This window comes from Choristoneura fumiferana, chromosome 7, assembly GCF_025370935.1.
Source record: "Choristoneura fumiferana chromosome 7, NRCan_CFum_1, whole genome shotgun sequence".
NCBI classification, from domain to species: Eukaryota; Metazoa; Arthropoda; class Insecta; order Lepidoptera; family Tortricidae; genus Choristoneura; species Choristoneura fumiferana.
The window spans coordinates 1,766,534-1,790,210 of record NC_133478.1 but is presented as its reverse complement, the minus strand read 5'-3'; the positions used below and the strand labels follow the sequence as shown (position 1 = coordinate 1,790,210).

The following is a 23,677-nucleotide window of genomic DNA, read 5'->3' as shown; positions in this document are numbered from 1 at the left end:
CTTTGCTACTAATATTTATTTTCAGCCAAATTTCATGTGGAGCATTCTTCTTCGCAAACGTTGTGTTTCCGACAGCACTGGTAATACAAAAAAGGTGACATGTAAAAGGGCTCTTGTCTATTGTAAATTTGTTTAAAAATATAACATACCTCGTTGAGTTTCTTGCCGGATTCTTCTCAACAGAGGTTTTTCCGAACCGGTGGTAGTTTTTTTTTGACATTCACAAGTGCTTGTTATAGCCTCAATTGAATAAAGATATTTTGACTTCTTTTGCGGCCTAACTATTACCTACAGTGGAAACGTTTTGATTATTTTCTGATTGACATTGAGCCTAATTGTTGTCCACAAATAGCCGCAGGGACTTGGCCATCTCCTGTAAAAAGTCCTCGATGTTCTTGGTATTAATTAGAACGTAGCATCATTAGCAACCGTTGCCATGACTAAATTACACGGAGAAATTACCAGGTGTCAACGATAGCTGTAATCGTAAAACCGGGTAGTGGAAAGTTGCCAGATCAAGGGCAAATATTATTATTCTATTCAACCTAGCATTCCGTGTAAACCTTGGTTTGGCAAATTTAAATTTGGTAAGAGAGCTACCTGCTGCCTTATCCGTATGAGACTGGGTCATGTTTGTACTCCCGCCAGCCTTGCTAAATTTAAACTGATCGAGTCTGATGTTTGTGAGTGTGGCTTGGGCATTGCAGACACTAATCATATATTTTTCTCATGTCCTCTCCATGACAACTCCTTCCTTTATGAACAGCTTACATCCTACAAGGTCCCATTACCTACATCCATCTCTGTCCTTTTAGCCTCTAATGACATAACTATATATAACTTATTGAACATATTTATAAATAATAATGATATTAAAATTTAAATATGTATTCCTCATCTCACTAAATTTAATTTATCATGTGTACCTATGTAAAATACTTATCTTTATTTCTTTCGTTTTAATCCCATGTAATCTTCTCCTGTTGAATTCCGTTTTCCGTATTCCAAATTCCCGTATTTTCTATTGATTTAGTTTCCTTACCTTTACGCGTCTGTGGCAGATGCGCAAGCCGCGCGAGCCAGAAAAAAAAAAAAAAAAAACCGGGTTGTGATGGGTCTTGGAAACACGTACTTGTACCTTACTATTATCTACTCGTATTCCAATGATTCGCTTAATCTTTCAGTGCGACAATTTCACTTTTTGCCCTGCCGGGACCACATAGATCGGAAAATACACGTTTGATAAAAATAAATAAAGAATTCTTTTTTTTCTTTGATAGCTTCGCGGACCACTTTGCGTGTGTCCAGGGACCACCAGTTTCAGGTTCTAATCTGTGACCCGACGTCGCATTGTCTCTAAGCGGGCGCCCGCGTCGCATGCATGTCATCTAGTAGAGCCCTTTTAGACTCACATTGACCAATACGCATAAGAACCATGAAAATAAGATCATGAAGACGCGAAATGACCAATACGTGAAAGGACCAATTAACACTAAGAATAACGGCCGAATGTTACTTTATTAAGTACAAATTGTTAATTGAATAAAGAATTTTAAGTATTTTCAAATAATGTCTAAAATAACAAAGCCACCAACCACGTCTAGGTCTTAAATACTACCAGCCTTATTCATGAAAAATCCTTAATCGAGGTTTGACCAGTCTGTTACTTAGCAGACTGATTAAGCTTGTTAGACGGTTGTCAAGAAGTATGATTCATAAACGCTTGCTAGCAGTCTGCTAGCTGTTGAGCTGCTGATAGACGGATTAGACGCGTTATGTTGGCCATCTTGACAAATCAAAGACAAAAAATGGCCTCATCGATAATTTAAAAAAAAATTGACAGCAGTGACAGCAAATTAGCAGGAAAAAAAATAAAAAGCGAGATGTTTGTTTTCCCGCCATTTCCGATCAGCATGTTTATGTTGTACCTAAGTGCAAAAAGCCGTAATTATGTTAATCATCCTAATTTTTTTTTTTCATATTTATTGTTAGTAAAGTAGCAGTAATAAATACCTAATTTAGAGGATTTTTAAATACAAATTCCTGAAATAGATTTTCCTGTTTTTTTTTTAAATCTTTGCGTAACTCTCACTTCACTAAAAATATCTTCGGTATGGTTTTTTGCTCTTGTCAAAGTCAGCTGTTCAAACTTGTGGCGGCCATTTTGTGACTTAGCAGGGAGATAAAGTAGTCGACTACGGTCCTCTAACTTTAGCAGAGCCTTGATCGACTGATTAGCGCTAACAGATGTTTATGAATCAGTTTTTTAGCATCAGGCCTTCAAGGAGCCTTCAAGGAGGCTCTAACTTTTTATGAATAAGGCTGTACGTCTGTTAAAAAAGTCAGGGCCCAAGAGATAAACAAAAGTACAAAATTTCATCACTACGTATACCCAGCGGCTGTGTATTGTCTATCAGTCAATCAATCAGTCAGTCTAGTTAACCTTGTATTGTATAGTCGACTTCTTATACTTATGAGCAAAATTTTGTTAAAAAATACGTGATTACGACTTTATTGTTAGCGGCATAGAAGCGTGTTCAGATATTTTTAATTGTATTTTTGATCAGAAGTATATTATTATGAACTCGACTATACTCGTAATTGTGGCACATCCCTCAAGACTCCAGGCGGGAAATACGTGACGCGTATTAACTTATCACTTTACGTTCGGTTGTTATTACACTAATGAAAATAACAGTTCAAATAACAGCCTTAAGCTAGATTACTAATTAACTATTATTAGTTATTAATTATTATCGTCATGTATCAAGCGATAAGGTTTGCTTAGAGCTCCCAAGGTGCTGTTAGCAACTTTGGGATATCATTCCGATCCGATCCGATCCGAATTTAGGTTGTGCATTATCTCTCAGTCGATCAATCAGCCAGCCTTGGTATATGTATCCTCGTGCCTACATCCTTCCTTTGGGAAGGACATAAGAAATAATTATAATTGGACACTGATGGCCTTTGTAAAGTACATAAGTGAAAAACTAGTAGGAAAAGCCGGAGATTTTTTCCTATATTTTCCCTGAACATCTTAAGCTCTAAGCAATATAATTTGAAAGTTTCAAAAAGATATTCCAAAAAAGTAGTTTGGTAGGCAGGAGGGTATTGAAAGAAAATAATTTATTTATAACAGCAATGACACCATGCAGAAAATGTACAGTCGCGTTCTTATACGTTAGATTGATGAAATGGCACACTTGTTTTTCGTGCAACATTAGTGAAATAAATGTCGCTCTCGCATCGGTCTGGTCAGTCACCAAAGACGTTGTGCACAGGCGCCACGCCAAAATTCGTCTGGAACAGACGAGTAGGCCTGATGATGATGAGTGAAATAAACTATGTAATTTTTGGAAATAAAATTTCGGAATGTCAATTCAACTGCCAGATCTTATGTGACGCATGCGAAACCGCAGGTAAACTCTGGCCCTACTAATATTATAAATGTGAAAGTTTGTGAGTGAGTGAGTGAGTGAGTATGTTTGTTACTTCTTCACGCTGAAACGGCATCACGGATTTGAATGAAATTTGGCAAAAAGTTAGTTTATGACCTGGATTAAAACATAGGATACTTTTTATCTCGATATTTTCACGGGATAGGGATAAAATTTCTAAATAACAACCGCTGGAGTCATGAAATATGGCATGGGTGATTTAACTTAACGTCAGTGAAAACCTCGATGTAATTTTAGGGGATTCCCACGAGAATTTAATAAAATCCCGGAATATCAATTCAACTGGTGTATAATAATATAATGATTTACGCGTGCAAAACCGCGAGTAAACGCTAGTAGGCTATAAATTTAGACCCTGTAGGGTTTAAACTGTCCTAAAACAAGATACAGCCGTTAAACCCTCTCATATCGCTGACCGCAAACCCTACTCATCATAGTTTAGGGGTGTATAATTTGTATACTAAAACTTGTTCTTGATACCTGAAGCCTCGCTGTGGGTTTTAACCGCACCTTTTGAGGATTTTCGGGGAAAAATTTAAGTTAAGTCCAGCTTAAGTGGAGTTTTCACAAGTATAATTATTCGCACGGGTTAAAATTACAACTCTCCATTTCTTCCGTGGATGTCGTAAGAGTCGACAAAGGATATCAGGTTAAGGTGCACCGTAGGTGACAGGCTAGCAAAATATCATTTTTAAGGTTCCGTAGCCAAAATGGCAAAAACGGAACCCTTATAGTTTCGCCATGTCTGTCTGTCTATCTGTACGTCCGCGGCTTTGCTCAGGGGCTATCTATGCTAGAATGCTGTAATTTTGCACAAATATATATATATAAGCTATGACGATAAAATGGTACAATAAAAAATTTTTTTTTTTAAAGTTCCTCCCATGGACATAAAGTGGGGGTGTTTTTTTTCTCATCCAACCTTGTAGTGTGGGGTATCATTGGATAGGTATTTTAAATTAGGAGTTGCTAAAGCGATTTTTCGATTCAGTGTTTTGTTTGCAAAATATTCAACTTTAAAGTGCAAATTTTCATTAAAATCGAGCGTCCCCCCCTCTAAAATCTACACCGGTGGGTGGAAAAATTTGAAAAATTCAAGATGGTAGTAAGTATATCAAACTTACAAGGAAAACTATAACGGCTAATTTTTCTTGAGAATTATTCGTAGTTTAAGAGTAAATAGCAGCCTAAGGTATAAAATTACCTAAACTTGGAAGATTCCGTATAAAATACGAAATCCTTAGAAAATTATTACTTAATTTTTTCGTTATAGCTACGAAACCCTATTTCGGGCGTGTCCGCCACTCTCTTGGCATCGTGATATGGCGAAAAAAATAAAAAAAATAGGTACAAAGAGCGAAGCGAGGAGTGGTTAGTATGAATTGTGACCACAACGCACGAGCCGAGCGAGCGAAGCGAGCGTGTCGCGGGAGCGGCCGGCGAAGTGCCAGAACCGATATGGCGGCGTTTCATGATATGCCTAGGAATTTCATGATCTGCCTAAACGTCACTAGGCAAATAAATCGTTAAATGGTGAGTTTTGAACGATATGGCGGATGTCTCTTACACAATTCATGAAATGGCGCCATTTCATGATATGCCTAGCAATTCGGTGATCTGGCGGATTTTACGATTGGCCACCGATATGTTATGTCATCATTAAATAATATTGTTAATCTGTTTAAAAAATATACCTCGTTGAGTTTCTTGCCGGATTCTTCTCAACAGAGGTTTTTCCGAACCTGAGGTAGTTTTTTTTGACATTCATAAGTGCTTGTTATAGCCTAAATTGAATAAAGATATTTTGACCTTAACTTTGACACTGTGCAGGTTTCCTCACAATGTTTTCCTTCATCCGCAGATTTTTGCAATTTCCTCGCGATGTTTTCCTTCTTTGTAAAGCTTGTGGTAAATTTCAAATGTAATTTCAAAGTGCATGTGCAAAAAAAAATGTCCGGGTTTGAATCCACAATCCTCTGCTTGAGATGTCATAGCTACACAGCTGGAAATGATTAGCCGGGTTTTTAGCCGGCGAGAGTCCAGCACTGTCGGGGCTTTCCCTTCCCAGTTGTCCATAATGGATTTTTTCCAACTGTACAGTCACCAGCATTAATATCTGCCACAGCGGAGCATGCAAAAATATCTGACACGTCCTTCCGGCCTCCGGCCCTAGAAATAGAGTCGTATCAGATTTATGCACGCTTGTTGTGTCAGATTTTTGATTTTAAAGCAACTCATAAAATTAAAAAACTAAAAACAAGTGGCAATTCATCAAAAAAAAGAAAACTACCAGGTCACAACAGCTTCTTTAGGGTTCCGTACCCAAAGGGTAAAAACGGGACTCTATTACTAAGACTCCGCTGTCCGTCCGTCCGTCCGTCTGTCACCAGGCCGTATCTTAAAAACCGGGATAGCTAGTTTAAATTTTCACAGACTATGTATTTCTGTTGCCGCTGTTGCAACAAATACAAAAAGTAGAATAAAATAAATATTTAAGGGGGGCTCCCATACAACAAACGTGGTTTTTTTGCCATTTTTTGCTCGATATTAATAACGGCAACAGGTGACGCTTGAAATATTCATAGAATTCACTTTCACTTTATAAGTAAGTAATTAAATTAAAACAAAATAAATAAGGGGGGCTCCCATGCAACAAACGTGTTTATTGCTAATGTCTAATGTTGTACCTATATAATATAGATAATGGTACGGAACCCTTCGTGCGCGAGTCCGACGCGCACTTGGCCGGTATCCATTCTTTATATTTTTTTTCTTTCCTTCCTTCCTTTCTTTATATTATATTAGTATAATTGTACTTATGTTGTCGGCTAATAACAAAAACCACGCCGCAACCGGGTCATCACCGCCGGAATGAAATCCGGTTTTACTATCAATCAGGGCGACAATAGCAACACTCAATTTTAATTGCCTGCCCGCGTCACTCGCACAGTCATAAAAATACTCGGTGGTAACGGGGAAAAATACTAGTTACAAGTTTTGAGTCCTAGTAGAGTTAAAAAAAAATATTCCCTCCCAAAAAAAAAATCCGAATCAGTTCGTAAATGACGGAACTCTGAGATAAGCAACCGCTAAATATACTTAATTGAATTGAGATTTTTCTACTTTTTGAAGTCAGACGAAACAAGAAGTCCTACGTTTAATTTGCTCACAATCATTTTTATCTAAAACACTCACATGGAATATCAGAAAAGTAAGTTAAGTTAGATTGGGACTGCAAACCTATCGTTAAAAAAAAGGTATTTATTATATTCATAGCTCTATTACATTACATTCTATGAAAACGGGTACAAGTTATAATGTATAAAAAAATACATATCAGTTGAAATACATACAGTTATAAAATAAAATGTTTCAAAAATATAAACTTATTTGACATATTAAGTTCTAAACGCATAAGCTTGAAATGCATAGTGGTCAAAATACATTATAAAAAATAAATACTTAAATGAAATATCAATCAACATTCTGTACAGTATTTTTTCTATAATGGTTGAAATACATACAATTAAAATGACTAAGTTCACAATAAATATGTTCAGAATGTATACAATCAGAATATACAATATCTAGATGAAAAAAATAAAAAGAAAAAATCCCATAGTACGTTTTTTACATAATAAAATTTAGGTAATGTTTCGTTTATTGAACAGTGAATATTTTAATAAGCTTTATGATTATGAGCGTTATGACTATCATTTACTTACTCCTTTAAAATACCCGTATTTTTAGTGAATTCACGAGTATTTGCACAAGTATTTGCTACCCCCAAGTACCCGCCAGGACACGCGGCCGCCGTGGTACTGTAAAATGAATCGCATCAACATGACAACCTCATTTCGTTAAAAGCGGTTGTTTTCCCGCACACTTAGCGGGTCACGTAGCTTTAGTTTATACCTCATGTTGTTTATTTCTGGAAATTCTTGTTTACTTTTACAAACAAGCCAGTTTTCGTATTCCACACGCCTAAATAAATTACTATCACGGAGCAATTTGAACCTCATGATGAGGCTGCGTTTTCACCGTGAGGTCGCGGGTGAGCAAAGTAATTGTTTCTGGTTCATTAACAGATATAGATTATACTAGATTACGTAAATGCATCTTCTTCGCGTATCCGAACCCCGACCAAACGTCGGGGTTGGCCCCATACAAAGACTGACCGCTAATTGACTAATCATGACTAGTGACTGACTCGAGCCCCACGGCGCGGGCGGGCGGCGCATTTGCGCGGACATCGGGGAATTCACATCGCTTATTTGCTCTTGAGACATCACAGTAGATATAAAAAAGTGACACGATAGATTGAGGTGTTTGCGTTATCTAGTGTAATCTATATCTGTGAGTTCATTTATATGGAGCTCCGCAAAGTAACGCCTGATTCAAAAGATTAAGGCTGCGTATTCACCGATTCCAAGATATGCGAGAATGTGTTGCGAGGAATGGTTTTTCATGCACCAGTAGAAAGATATTCTTTTTCATCTCTCCTGTTCGGAAAGTTTAATTTTCATGGGTAGATAGTCGGGTGGAAAATTGCGTTTTCATCTCTAGGGTGGAAAGTATTTTATTTTTTATTTTTCGATTAGCAACGGAGTCGGAGATAATTGAGTTACGTCAATGACACTTTTTTTTCACGTTTCGGCATGGCCATCTATCTAGGTGTACGTCGTAACCAAGGAGCTTATATACTACACTGGAGGTTGAACGCCGAACATCAGTTTGAAACAAGAAACTTGGTTTTTATTACGTCACGAACATATTCCATCTCTCTTTAGTTAGGTTAAGAAAGAGATGGAAGTCATTCGTGAAATGTGAAAGAAAGAGATGGAATATATAAATAAGTAATAAAGGTCAAACTTCTTCGCTCGGCGTTCAACCTCCAGTTTCGTATATAAGCTCCTGGTCGTGACCAACTTGATTTTTTTTATAGTCGGTTGTGGCAAGTGGCTAGTCGAAAAGGTACCGTTGGAGGTTCGATATAAGTAAATTCAATTTATTATTATTCTCTTTTTTTGTAGTATTTTACTTTCCTCACAGTCGAAATGAAAAGTAGTGTCTAACTCCGGTGAAATTACCCATTTTCCAGTTTATCTTAGCTTGACAAGATCCTTTTAGGGATAAGTTGGCCTTTATAATCTTTTTGTTTGTTGTTTTCTTTTTGTATTACTTTTGTGTTTTATGCACAATAAAGTATTTACATACATACATACTACACACAAACCCAACTGTCACCACCATTACACTACGCTGACGCGTTTCGAGCTCAACCAGAGTTCATTGTTTGTATTGCTCTGAAAATGAACACTGATTAAGTTCGATTCTGAACAAACTGCATATTTTCATGTTTTCAGTTATTTAATTAACACCAAGACGTTAAAAGTGTAGTATCAAAGGGTGACTATATTTGAGTCAGTTGATAACAAACAACCTTTATTTATTAACAGTATTATTTATATAACGATTGTGAACTAAATTTACATTTCATCCGCAAACCAAAACAATCTGAGTCAAAAGCTATAATATCCATTTGTTTCCGATTCATTAACTTCGCGACTATCTGCTGTTCCATTATTCAAATATACAAAATGATATCATTAACATACAAATTATAAATTATGTAATAAAATCATGAATCACAAAATTACCATTGTTAGAAGTAGCATACTTCGTAAATTAACAGATAACAGGAACTCTGACATTTTCATGTGAGCTTATAATATGTTGCGTTGATTTAGAATATTATCGCTTTGAATAATAATTGGGGTTTTTTTATATTTTGTTGGCGTTATTTTGTGTATGTAGAATCAAATACTGATCAAAACGAATCCAAACGCAACATATGTGCTATTATTTTTTATAGAGTGTACTAGTGTGCTGGATATCCTGGCTGCAACATCAGCTCATCCTGTTGCCACCATTGTATTGTATGTATAACCAAATACTGGTTAAAACGAATCCAAACAAGATATATATACGAGAATTCCATAATCTTGCATAGTTATATTTATATAGCATACATAGGTGTTTCAAATTTTGGGTCCCAAATATGTTTGAAAGTAAAGTAAATACCCATTATGCGTCTAAGATTCCTACCGCAGCGAATAAAAGAGCTGATGATCTTGAAACGGCTGAACTGATTTTGATAAAACATGTCTAAGAACCATCGCTAGAAAACCTGCTTTCAAATTAAAAAACCGCATTCAAATCGGTCCACCCTTTAAGAGCTACGGTGCCACAGACAGACACACAGACACACATAGCGGTCAAACTTATAACACCCCTCTTTTTGGGTCGGGAGTTTTATAAAATCCCGGAATCGAATAGTTTACGCGTGCGAAGCAGCGGGTAAACTCTAGTTTTAAATAACTTCACGTCTTGTGCTTCTTTCGATATAGTATAAGTTAGTTAAACTAATAATCCGGGTAGGAACTACTGTAAGGCTGTCCGTCCGCTCGCCCACAGAAACCCAATCAATCTAATCAGCCCACACTCGCCCACAGCTGGGACGACCTCCTCATTTCACGCCATTTGGTCCGGTCTTGCCAATCTCATCTATAACGTTTAGGAAGCTTCTTCATATAAGCCCACATATTCGACCTACGTATGTTACTCAAAGGTTGATTGGTAGAGATCTCTTAAAGGGATAAGTCCGCCTTTGTACAAGTATCTCAAAGTTTGTCAATTGTGTTTTGTTTCTTTTCTTTTGTACAGTAAAAAGTTTACATACATACATACATTTAATTATTATTATGTATTTGTCGCAAGGAAATGGCCAAAACACACATTTGAACAATAATATAACCTTATGACCTTTCGCAGGATATTAAACGGTGAATCCATTTTATTATATGTCTAGAAAAAAAACAGTCATTTGATCAAATCCCTGATTCTGTTTAGTAAAATGACGAAATCGACCAAAAAAAGGCAACTCGTTTTTTAATTTCACCAGATTTGTTCAGTGACTGATAAATCCCCTGAAACACGTCTGGTAAATAATTAATTAATTATTCACAGTATATATAAAACACCGTCAAAGTTTATATTTTATAACGCTTGAAAGTGTTTTAATTCAAACATACCTATTTAGCAAAATAAGCTTATATATATATATATATATATAAAAGTGAGCTTTTTCGTTTCTCTTATGTGTCACATTAAGTTTGTGAATTTTCCAATTTCACCATTAACTTGTCAAAATCCTATATGCATATACTTTTTGATTTGCCCTAAAGTTATTTACCTGAAAATTTCTATCAATGAATGGTGCCGTCTGTCGAAGTTAATTAAAACAAAAAAAACGCGATGTAAACGGTGTCGGGGTGTTCGAGCGTCTATTCCGTGTGATTTTCGTGGGCACATTTTTGTTGTCATGGTAGAAGACTGTTAGAATTTTCAGGTTATCTAGTAGTAGTGTAGGACGTCTAAAAATGACGAAAATGTCCTCAATTTCTACAGCACATTCATAAAAAAATGTGACCACGGCAATGAGGCGTTTGAAACGCTCGAATTGCCCGGTTATCCAACGTTACGTGTAACAGCTGAAGCCAAGACTTTGAAACAAGCCACTTTATGCTAATGGCGGTGGAGCATAAATCACTTGCTAAGTTTTAAAGGGCTGGAGATTGAAGATAGGCACTTAACTTTTACTTTAAACATTTGACTTGAGAAAACACTTCCCAAAGGGCTTATATCCACTTCCTCCACACGTGCAATTTATTCCCAACGTACCATTCTATACGGTTTGAATTTGAAGCGTTGCAGAAATGGAGATAAGTTGTTTTGTTGAAATGGAGCTCCACCAACTCATACTCCTAGCATTTAGCATGTTTCAACTTGACAGTTTGACATTGGGACACGTGACGTGTAGAGCGTTATGCAAAAGACTGAATTTGTAAGAAGTTGGAGCGTAGAAACATTTACTTGTATCTAGAGAATAAGTAGGATACATCATCGTCATGTCAGCCGCAGGAAGTCCACTGTTAGACAAATATAGACTTCCAGGTGCTTCGGTTGGAATCGGCTTGCAGACGGCTGTTTTAACCAGATCATCTGTCCATGTCTTGCAGGTGGTAGGACCTTGTGCAAGGTCCGCCCGGATTGCTACCAGCATCTTGTTCGCTAATCCTGCCGTGAAGCAGCAGTGCTTGCACTTTTGTGTTTCGGCGTGGAGAGCAAGACATCCGGTGAAATTACTGACACTTGAGGTATCTCATCTTAGGCTTCTAGGTTGGCAACGCATCTGCAATCCCCCTGGTGTTACATGACACATGGGTGGTGGTGATCTCTTACCATCAGGAGACCCACACTTGCTCGTTTGCAATTCAGTCGAATAAAAAAAACTCGCTAGTGGACGTCCTACGCTGCGCTTGCCGATCGGCGGTCTCCATTCGAGAGGTTTTCGGCCCCAGCGGCATTCACTTCAACGAGCTAATTCGCTCAAATACAACATACCATTTTAACACCACCATTAAAACGTACCATTGAACCGATTCGTAGTGACATCGCATTAATTAACAAGGAAAATCGTAATGACTTTTCCTTTGAAAAGGTGCCATGCTGGCCCATGAAATAAAGCCCTTGACCGTATGTACCACAGAAATTACACTAGTAGCTTTATGCTGTAAGCCTTACAACTTTTTCAAAATTACTATGTATGTATGTAGTACATATGTTTAGGTTGTCTGCTATTTTGACAACTTTTCAAAAACGAAAAATTAAAATATTTACACGAAAAACGTTTGAAAAACTTGCACAGAGTTGTTCAGTTAAATAAAAATGCTTGATTAACTTTCAGATGGGTCTTGTGAAACTTGTTTAATTTGCTGAAATATACAGTCTGTGAAACACCACTTCAAAGTGATAAATTAAATTAAATTTCGCTAAACAGCAACCCGTTGCTCCAAGGCTCCCAAACTATTCTACGCCCAGTTTTATGGCCTGAAACGGCCATTCCTGGGATTCGTTGTTAATTGCTCCGTTTGCAAGACAGTGTTGCGTAATAGTGAAAATAACAAATAGGGAGCAGTAAACGACAAAGCTTTGAATTAATGTGTTCAGTCATCTGCATAATATCTGCCACAGCGGAACTTCCAAATATATTTGACATGCCCTAAAAATAGAGTCGTATCAGAATCTTTGCGCGCTTTATTGTGTCAGATATTGGAGCTGGTGACTGTACATCTTCATTATCATCATCATCATCATCCCAGCCTATTTACGTTCCACTGCTGGGCACAGGCCTCTCAGAATGAGAGGGCTTGGGCCGTAGTTCCCACGCGGGCCCAGTGCGGATTGGGAACTTAACACATACCATTGAATTACTTCACAGGTTTCCTCACGATGTTTTCCTTTACCGTAAAGCTCTTGGTAAATTTCAAATGTCATTTTGCGCATTATTTTCGAAAAACTCAGAGGTGTGGGCCGGGGTTTGAACCCACGAACCTCTGCTTGAGAGGCGATAGGTCAAACGACTAGGCCACCATGGCTGTACATCTTATACTAGCGCCATAATCAATCTAATAATAATATATAGTTTCGCTTCCGCGAATCGCTTTTAGAAAGTTCATTTGTTTCGATGATGATTTACGTGAAAGAACAGATGGCCGTTGGGGCCGAAAAGTTCTTGAATGGAGACTGCGGATCTGAAAGGGTGGCGTAGGACGTCCACCAACGAGATGGATGGATGACCATGGTTAAAGCCGCGGGTGGTGGATGAAGACAGCAAGAAAGAAAAGTTCTACGACTGAGACGATGATAAAAGAGCATTCAATTGTGGCGGTATCCGGCGGAACTTTATTGTTACTTGCTAATAGTTTGGTTTTATTACAAATAGGTTATTTTATCATGTTGCAGGTGGTAGGACCTTGTGCAAGGTCCGCCCGGATTGCTACCACCATCTTGCTCGCTAATCCTGCCGTGAAGCAGCAGTGCTTGCACTGTTGGGTTTCGGCGTGGAGAGAAAGACAGCCGGTGAAATTACTGGCACTTGAGGTATCCATCTTAGGCCTCTAGGTTGGCAACGCGTCTGCAATACCCCTGGTGTTGCAGATGTTTATGGGCGGTGGTGATCTCTTACCATCAGGAGACCCATTTGCTCGTTTGCCATCCAGTCGAATAAAAAAAATGTTAATTCTACTATATTTTTGTTAGCTTCTAGTAGACAATCAATGTTATTAAATTGTTATTTTTATTTCATTGACATTCTTAGGTTTTTATTATTACATTATTGGCTTCGACGAATTACTAAACTAAACGGTTATTAAGTTAGAAAGAAAAGAAAGCAAGAAAGAAAATACATTTATTTAACGCCATAAAAAACAAACATAGGAACAAACATAGAACAAATAAAGACATACATGACGCTAAACAGGTCCCCACTCAGCATAAGTTAGACCCTGTAATATGAACCGCACTGCGTAAAAACGGCAGTCAAGGTTATGACACATGTAGGCCAGTTTTTATCCCAAAAATATGAAGTTCCAAGGGAAATTCCGAAAATGAGCCCAAGAACATGATGAAGAAATATGTAAATTACGCACGATTTATACATTTTTCCTGCGATACCTCAGGAACAAAATAGTGCGGTAGCTACGTGAATATTAATCTAAAAAAACTGCACAAGTGCGAGTCGGATTTGAACATGGAGGGTTCCATACAAAAATAATTTCGTATTTATATGGAAATAAAAGTTGTTTTACGGGTCGGGTTTTTACATGTTGTGATGCTACTTTTTGCCAAGTTTCTATGATTCTATATCGATGATACGATAACAAAGTGATCCTATAAGGAATAAAAAACGTTAGCTGCATGTGATCCGAATACATACTTCACTCACGCTTCTTTCTGTCGGCGTTGCCTAACGATAATGATGATGATGGTGATGGATCCCGACAAAGGCGATCCTTTAAGCTTGTTTATTATGTGCCTGAATATGGCTGGCAAAGTCCAACTTTGTTTTAAAGTTAATGAAATTAAATGAAATGATATATTTATTCCAGACTAAGTCCATAAAAACAATCAATAACAATTAATTACATAGAAGTCAAATGAAACGATTGAATTAAATTTACATTACAAATTGAATTCAATGAATTCAACCAAATCAAAATTGTAGTCAATCAAATCAACAAACATCATCATCCCAGCCTATATACGTCCCACTGCAGGGCACAGGCCTCCTCTCAGAATGATAGGGCTTGGGCAGTAGTTCCCACGCGGGCCCAGTGCGGATTGGGAACTTCACACACACCGTTGAATTGGTTTGTTGTGCAGGTTTCCTCACGATGTTTTCCTTCAAGGTAAAGCTCGTGGTAAATTTCAAATGTAATTCCGCACATGAATTTCGAAAAACTCAGAGCTGCGAGCTGGGGCTTGAACCCACGATCCACTGCTTGAGAGGCGATAGGTCAAACCACTAGGCCACCATGGCTTCCCTCCTTTAAATAAAAAAAAACATTTATTTCAGATGCTAGATCCATATCGTGTTAGTTAGTCTTTAATTGGTAGTAATACGGCTTTAGGGAGTCTACCATTAACCCACACGCAGAAGAAAAATCAACGCTACGCCACTGAAATCTCACTAAGTTTCCAACTACACGCCGCGTGTTTAGTGTGCGCGCAGCTTTGTCTAAGTATATGACACGTTTCATTAGCAATTCAGGCGCTTAAATCTTCATAGTTACAGGGAATGCAAATTAGTACACAATGTAGTTAACGAACTCGCACCGCTGAATTTGTGATGTAATCAGTGCGGGCTTTGTAATTAAGTTTTACATATCATATGTTACAAATAAAAATGAATCTCCATTTCCCGTGGTCACGAGGTCATTATTTGAGCGTCTCAATCGCCTCACTTTCGTGTGGTCACGAGGTTTTTATATTTTTTTTTTATTTGCTTAGCTTAGCTCATTGTTCGGTGGTTAATCGCCACTCTTTTCGGTTTTTTTGCCAGCGTTTTCAGCTCCTGATACGACATGAAAATGTAGTTGATAATAGTTCAATAAAGATATTACCGTAGATTACAGCTATACGACATGACATGTAAATGTAGATGATAATAGTTCAATAAAGATATTACATACGTAGATTACATATTAATAAACGATTTCATTTAATTTTTTTATAAATGTGCCCACGAAAATCAAATAAAATAAACGCTCTAATACACGCCATAATTTGAGGACGGATTTACCGATTTCGTCCTTTTTTATGTTTTCTAATACTTTGTGGAAGGTTCAAACTTACAATGTTTTTGAATGCCTATCAAACGACACCATACTGTGGGTTTAAAATTTTACCTGTCCCTAATTCTTATTTTCAAAAATTTTATTTCACTAGTTTTCTATGCATAATTTACAGCTTTCTAGCACTATATAGTCTCCAAGCTAAGCCACGGACGGACGGACGGAACTCTAGAAGGGACCCTCATAGATTCACCATTAAAATTTCTCGTTTTAAAATTGAAATTTTGTAGCACAGCATCTAGTTTAGGGGCTGTTTCACCATCCATTGATTAGCGTTAACCAACGGTTAAATGTGATGTCGTCTCCGTCTATTCGAACAAAACAAATAGAGACGGCATCACACCTAACCGCCAGTTAACACTAATCCATGGATGGTGAAACAGCCCCTTAAAGTATTAACTGAACTTGCTAAAAGTAAATCTAGTACATTGTTGAAATTAAATCACCAATTCAAAATATGAGCATCTTAAATTAAATGACACTAGAGCATAGCTCAGCTAGGAACACTTTTTAAGTATTACGTAAAAATTTACGTTCATATTGTTCGTTCATAAACTACAGATAGACAAAAGTTATAGAAAAGCAATTTTATTAACAACACAATTTTTTTTAAACTCATCATGGTTATCATCATCATCCCAGCCTAAATACGTCCCACGGCTGGGCACAGGCCTTCTCTCAGAATGAGAGGGCTTGGGACGTAGTTCCCACGCGGGCCCAGTGTGGATTGGGAACTTAAAAAAAAACTCACCAAATAATAAACCCCGAACGGCATGACGACGACCGCTACCAAAAGGTCCGCAACCGCCAAGCTCACGATGAAGTAGTTGGTCGCGGTCTGCAAACTGCGCTCCCGCGCCACCGCCATTATCACAAGCACGTTTCCAAACAACGTCAGCAACGGAAACACTAACAGCGACAACGCCCAATAATTATAATGCACATCACTACACGTCAAATTATCGTAACTACAATTGGAACCGTTCAGCGTTCGAAAGTACAGGTCACTGAATGAGTCGTTCAAGTCTATCATTCGGAGCGGATCGGTCTCGTTCACTTCCCTGCCGTTGGGGTCGGGCGGGCGTAGGGGTAGTTTGGGGTGTTGCGTGGCGTTTGCCTCCATCGAGTTGTAGCTGTCATTCATTTTTTTCGTTCACTCCGCGCTTGGCCGTAGTGAGTTGGTCTCGGACATGTTGCCGCGCGGTGATCTGTAAAGAGATTGTTTGGTTTTAGGAGGTAGAAGCATCGGTGTAAAGCAGTAAAGGCTAGGGCAGTATATCTTGAACTTTTTGCAGTCATGAACCACTCACAATTTTAAATAATTCCTCGACAGCGTAACTCGTGATCATCGATGTAAAGCTCGTGGCTAATTTCTAATATAGTTTCGCACATATTTAAATTTCGAAAAATTTAGAGGCCCCGCTCGAATCCACGGCCCTCTGCTTCAGTGCCCTTAGTGTAAGTTTTCGGTTACAAAATACGTCTCGATCGCGTTCGCGTTAAAATCTCAATTTATATGGAAACACGAACAGCGCCTCTAGCGAAACGTTTGCGATGTTCGTGTTTCCATACCAATTGAGATTTTAACGCGAACGCGATCGAGACGTATTTTGTAATCGAAAACTTACACTAAGGGCACAGAAGCCATAAGTCAAACTACTAGGCTACGACTCAGAATTATGAGGTTTTTTGTAATATTTTAGGAATAAATAGTTTAGTGCTATTTATATAAAATAGAAGTAAAATGTAACAGTTTTGGTTAAAATTTCGTATTGTTACAGGGATCTAATTTTGGTGGTCATTTATTATTTTGGTGGCCAAAAGTATGATGTTTATTTACTTAGGTATACTAATCTGAGTGTCTAGTTACTAGATATAAGTTTTCCTTAGTTTGGGAGCTAGATAAGTAGGTGTAAATCCCAATAAATATTTATTAAGTTTGTAATGCATTAAATAGAACGTGTATTTAATATAAACTGAGAGGTGAACACTGTTCACTGAACATTCTAATCGATTTAATGCTGCATCAATGATATTTTAATTTTAGCCGTTATACCGGGTGTGGCCTGTAACACGAGCAAATAATTAAAACATAGATCATACTCGTCAAACTAAACAACATTAATTGAAAATACAAACTGAAATAAAGATGCACAGAAAACAGAAAAATAAGACCATCACTGGGACGACCCAGGTCCTCGGTAATCCGTACCGCGTGCTATACCGCTACACCACTGATGGCCAACGGTACCGACACGAATTTCCCCTATGCACCTCATATCTCAGCTTGTTTGTTTCTTACTTAGTCACTTAAGCAGTGACGCTAAACCGTAATGACCGGATGACCGTAAAAGTAAAAATTTTGAAAAAAAAATACAAAAAGATTCCAGTACAGCGATTTATAAAATAATTCGTTTTTTTAAATTTTATTACACTTTAAAGTTTATTCGAAGCAGCAATGTAAAGCAAAATGTTTGATGTTTGTAGCGTAACAGGCGACGTCAGTTGGGTTCTAGGATGGCGTACATTGATTACATTATTTAATTTGCATGAAAAAGGGAAAATCTAAAGACTCCATTATTTTTAAAAGGCGCTGAACTAATGTTGTTCAGTTTGACGAGTACGATCTATGGTTTGATTATTTGCTCGTGTTACAGGCCACACCCGGTATTAAACCATGTCAAACAATTTACGCCTCATCCTTACCCTTACGATCGCCTGTGCCACCAAAATTACAAGTTGACCTCAAACAAATAATAATAAAAATATTTGTAAATACACGACTGCCTTAAAATATACTTTAAAAGAAAACTAAAAAGGAAAAAATAAGTCTAGTTGAATATATATAAGTCAGCAGTTGGGATCCATTCAAAATCATGAGTAGCTCAAAATTTTCTAGTATTTTTTTTATGACTGTATCTTTGATTGCATTGATTTAGACTTAGAAGTTTGATTTTTTCACTGCTTCGTTCCCTGCAACTCTCTCTGCAAGAATTAGTTTATCACTATCACGCGGGAACTATGCAATATTTGGGGATAAAAACTACCTATTCTATGTTCTTCCAAAATGTTCACAAACTATATCCATAACATTCATCTAAACCGATTTACGATAAAAGCATAAACAAACATATATACTAGACAGATATTAAATGATATTATAACGGATAAATCACGTCTTAAACCGAGTTTAGCTCGACATGTTTCGGGCTATTTCGTACACAACAGTACAGTACAGTTTCGTACTAGACAGATAGACAAATCTGAGTAATTTACTGATATGAAATAGAAATATAAATAATTTATTTGCAAGATTACGGTTAGTTACAGGTATTAAATTAGTTAGGGCAAGAGTACTCAACCTGCAAGCAAGTGTGCAAATAATAGGTAGCAGAAATTCATCTGGGCACCTTACCCATTGACGGCGATTTAGGCCAAATTTTTATCTATAGTTTAATTATGTTATTATGTTTGTTTTTGAAAAAATAAAACTGAAAATATAAAGGGTAAAAAATATAAACAAAGTAAATCCTATGACTATCTGTAGTACATATTGAATATTACATTCTGTTATTGTGTCAAATACTCATTATTACTGTAAAAACACCATTCATTAAGCCATTTAGTAAGCCTAGTTTCGAAATATAGTTGTTATAATTAGTTGTATATGATTTGTAATTTAATTCAATTTGACATTGTTTGGTTTACCTAATTTAATTAAATTTCATTGTTATAATAATTTACAAACATTTTATGTAATTATTGTGCGATTTAATTTTATGATATTATTTAATAAATTAATTTGGTTTTGTTGTGGTTTAAATTGAATAAATATAACCAGACTTATTTTCGCATTTATAATAATGTTATGGATATTTTATGGTAATGTTTGTCCTATTGTCGATTGTCCTAATTTGTTAATTATAATGAAACCATCGACTTTTCCAGGAAATTTATAAAATAAACGTAACCTAACTTAACCCATTCTAAGTTATATTTTCAGTTTCAGGTGTTAGGACAATCGATCATTAGGACAAACATTACATTAGGACAAACGACGTTATGCGATACGGCGGGCTCAATTATTTTATGGTTCTAAAATGTAAACAAAGCTTGAGAAAAGGGTGTAAATTTAATAAATCTACTTTTAAAAATTCTCCTAATTTGGATGCCAAAGGTGGTATTTTTCAAATATTTCCCGTTTATCATCGATGTCGGGTATTATGTAAATCAGATCAGATCGAAAATCGAAGTTCGTATCGTACCGTCCCTCTCATTCTCGTATTAAATAATATAAGCATAAGCGGGACGGCAAGATACGAAGTTCGAATTTGGCACTTCATAGTACAGGGCCAGGGCTTAATTAAATTCTTGGGGCGAGTTGGCGAACTTCGTCCGTTTAGTAAATTTAAGTAAACAGATATTGGCGGAATAATGTCATGTACCGATAAGCTAATGATTATTATATGGCCTATTTATCTCAAGGACAATGTTTTAACGCTTGTAATTTCATTTTTATGGTTCCGTAGTCAACTAGGAACCCTTATAGTTTCGTCATGTCTGTCCGTCTGTCTGTCCGCGGCTAAGCCCAGAGACCGTTTGTACTAGAAAGCTTTGATTTGGCATGAATATAATCAGTCACGGCGACAGTGGTAAAATAAAAAAAAAAAATTTAGTTTTCCTGTCTACCTCCCATAGACGTACCTATAGTGGGGGTGATTTTTTTTTCTCGACTAACCCGGTGGTGTGGGGTATCTTTAGATAGGTCATTTAAAACCATTGGGGGTTGCTAAGACGATTATTCTATTCATATTCAACTTTTAAGTGCGAATTTTCATTTAAATCGAGTGTCCACGTTTTTGCACAGTTGTCATTTTGAGGTTATTTCCACGCCCTAAAAATCCTCCATTCACATACACCGAGTTGGCTGTTTAGGGGTTTCCAACATAAGTTAAAAAAAATACTTTAATGTCTAGAGAATAAAAAGGAGCTATAGTCCCGATATGCAGAGACTAAAGTAACATTTTATGAGTATGAGAAGTGAAAAAACATTAAAGCTCACAAATTACTTAACGAAGGGCACCTCTACATCAAACGACCGCCTGTCTCGCTAATTTAATTATAACAATAGACCTGATTGACATGTTGAGGCCCTGGGTTGTAGGTCCTAACAACCCACTCTACTGCCTTAATTAGGGCCAACCCGCTCGCATCAATGCAAAGGTGGCTACAGGATCGATATTACGCCTGTAAAAGGATTTGACGATAAAATATTTTGATAGCAAAAAAGTTACTCCGTTTTTTAAAAGACAACTTTTGTTTCTCCCTTTTTAGTTTTGAAGTTGATTTAATATCTTTTCACTTTTCATGCTCTTAAAATGTTACTTTAGTCTCAGCATATCGGGACTAAAGCTCCTCATTCATCTCTAGGGATTAAAGTATTTTTTTAAAATTTACCTTGGAAACCCCTAAACAGCCAATCACGGTGTTTGCGAATGGAGGATTATCGCCATTTTTAGTGATTGTAATTGTCTATAGACAATTTTTAGATCGTGGAATTCCTCAAAATGCCAACTGTGCAAAAATATTGAAAAAATACAATTTAATTTAGTGAAACACAATTAATGATTAAGAATATGATTCTGTTCAATTATATTAAAAATGAATTTTTACGTTTTAATTTTACGTTATAAATGTCACATTTTCATTAATTAGTTTACTTTACAGTCTACAAGATACTACGAATACGCCTTTGTACTTACGCAATAGGCGAGTAGTGTTTGACAAGTGCCAACTTGCCAAGCCGGGACCTCGGACACATAGATAATGGGTCGGGTGTCGGGTACAACATGTTGAGACCCCATGTTCAGCCATGTCAGGAACGGACGGAAATTAATTTGATTAGGATCCAACTTAAGGTGCTCTCCCGTTCAAACCAGGGATGTAACGGATGTGGTTTTATCGGAACCGAAAGCGGAACCAGATTTTTTCAATTTAGTTTATCGGAACCAGAACCTGAATCTGGTCATTGGCTGCATGCAGTTCCTTCCCGAAACCTTGGCACACTTCTGGACCCTGGCTCACTGAGAATTGCCATATGTTTGCGGCTTGGATTAAAAGCTTGTGAACCTCACACTTGCTGCCGGTGTGGTAATACAGTTGATGGTTTAGGCCGACACGGCTTACATTGTCAACTGAGTGCTGGTCGTGTATATAGACATGCGTCGCTTAACGACCTTATCCGCCGGGCACTCAGCACTATTGCCATACCGGCGACCCTCGAGCCCTCAGGCATGTTTGCTTCGGACGGAAAGAGGCCCGACGGGTGTACATTGGTGCCTTGCAGCTTAGGCAAGGCTTTGGTGTGGGACGTTACGTGCTCAGACACGTTGGCTCCGTCCTACGTCAGAGGTTCTGCCAACAAGCCAGGGACTGCTGCCGACCACGCCCAGACAACCAAGTGCCGCAAATACGCGTTTTTAACGAATGATTACATATTTGCGGCACTTGCGTTAGAAACTTTAGGACCGTGGTCATCCGACACCAAAAAATAGGTTCGCGAGGTGTCGGATAAATTAGTTGGCGTCTCTGGCGACCCCAGGGCCGGGTCTTTTTTCGCCCAGAGGCTGAGCTTAGCCGTGCAGCGAGGGAATGCCATAGCATACTAGGCACGATGCCCCGGGTAGGAGAGATATAGGGTTTAGATATTTTTTTGAAATAAAGGAGTTTTGAACCAGAAACGGAATCGGTACCGAAAACGGAACCGGAACCAGAATCGGTGCCTGAGTGATAGGTGGACGAGATGTTAAGGGTAGGTCTACTAAACCTGAGGGTCTATTACGTAACGTTTCTGACACTCGCGATACAATCAAATTATAGTTTTCGCATACAAAAACTGTCATTAGACTGTGATCGCGAGTTTCAGAAACGTTACATAATTAGCCTTCTGTTTGTTTTTGATGTACGCCAACTAGGAATCGTGCCGTGCCTTCGGAATCGAAAAGCTTGGTTACTTGACTTGAAATCATTTTTTTTATGACGGTGAAAGAAAATTACTAAGAACCACCACAAGAAAATACGCTTTCACGTAAATTAAACCATATCGAAATCAGTCCATCCGTTTGAAAGTTACGACACCACAGACAGACATTGACACCCCTGTTTTTGCGCCGCGGGTTAAAAACACTGATGTAAGCTCGGACTTGAACCCACGATCCTCTGCTTCAGAGGCAATAGGTCAAACCTCTACACCACAGCTGTTGATAAAATTTACCAATTAGTAAATCTAAACCAAAGTGAGCTCGTGATGTAGTAAAGACATTCGAATCTCTATCGAAAGTCAGCCGAGCTGGGGGGCTACTACGGAATTTGTAAATCGAAGTTCGTATCGTACCGTCCCTCTCACTCCCGTATTAAATAAAATAAGCGTCAGCGGGACGGCAAGTCGAAGTTCGAATTTTGCTCTTCGTAGTACAGGACCTGTGCATGTATGCGACGTAGTTAGTAGTTTGCGAACAGAATTAGCTAGCACAAGTACCTACTTATTTGTGGAGTTGCAAGTCGGTGCGATCACTTGTTTACAGTTGGGGTTTAAGCTGGGAATAATTGCTAACTGCGATGTCTCTAAAACTGGCATAATATTCGCGTAACAGATTTGGCATAATATAATTACCTATGCATATGATTTGGTATAATAATAAAAATCATAACAATTATTTAGCATAACAATGAATTCGTATAATTGAAATATGCATAACATTAGCTTTAACTGTCGTAAAGTGAAGCATAGGTATATCAAGTGAGCGAATCAGATCAGTCAGTCAGGCTGCCTGGGTTTGCCTTATCCTTCGATGTTAGGTATTTTTTGCAACAACCTACATAGTAATAGATATTTTTACACAGTAATTAACTTCTTAGATCTAATTAAGCAAATTAAACAACATAGTCAATCATAATAACCAA

The 23,677-nt window shown here is 37.6% G+C and overlaps 1 protein-coding gene across 3 annotated transcripts in view; it reads right to left on the bottom strand.

Annotated features, from left to right (window-relative positions):
• The window catches only part of LOC141429480 (dopamine D2-like receptor), a 211,972-nt gene that overhangs the window by 34,076 nt on the left and 154,219 nt on the right, over nt 1-23,677 (bottom strand). For all 3 annotated transcript variants that reach the window (XM_074089790.1, XM_074089789.1, XM_074089791.1), the window contains exon 3: nt 16,467-16,923. In XM_074089790.1, coding sequence (XP_073945891.1) covers nt 16,467-16,859 — 393 coding nt within the window. In that variant the 5' untranslated portion in view covers nt 16,860-16,923. The remainder of the gene's footprint in view (nt 1-16,466; nt 16,924-23,677) is intronic.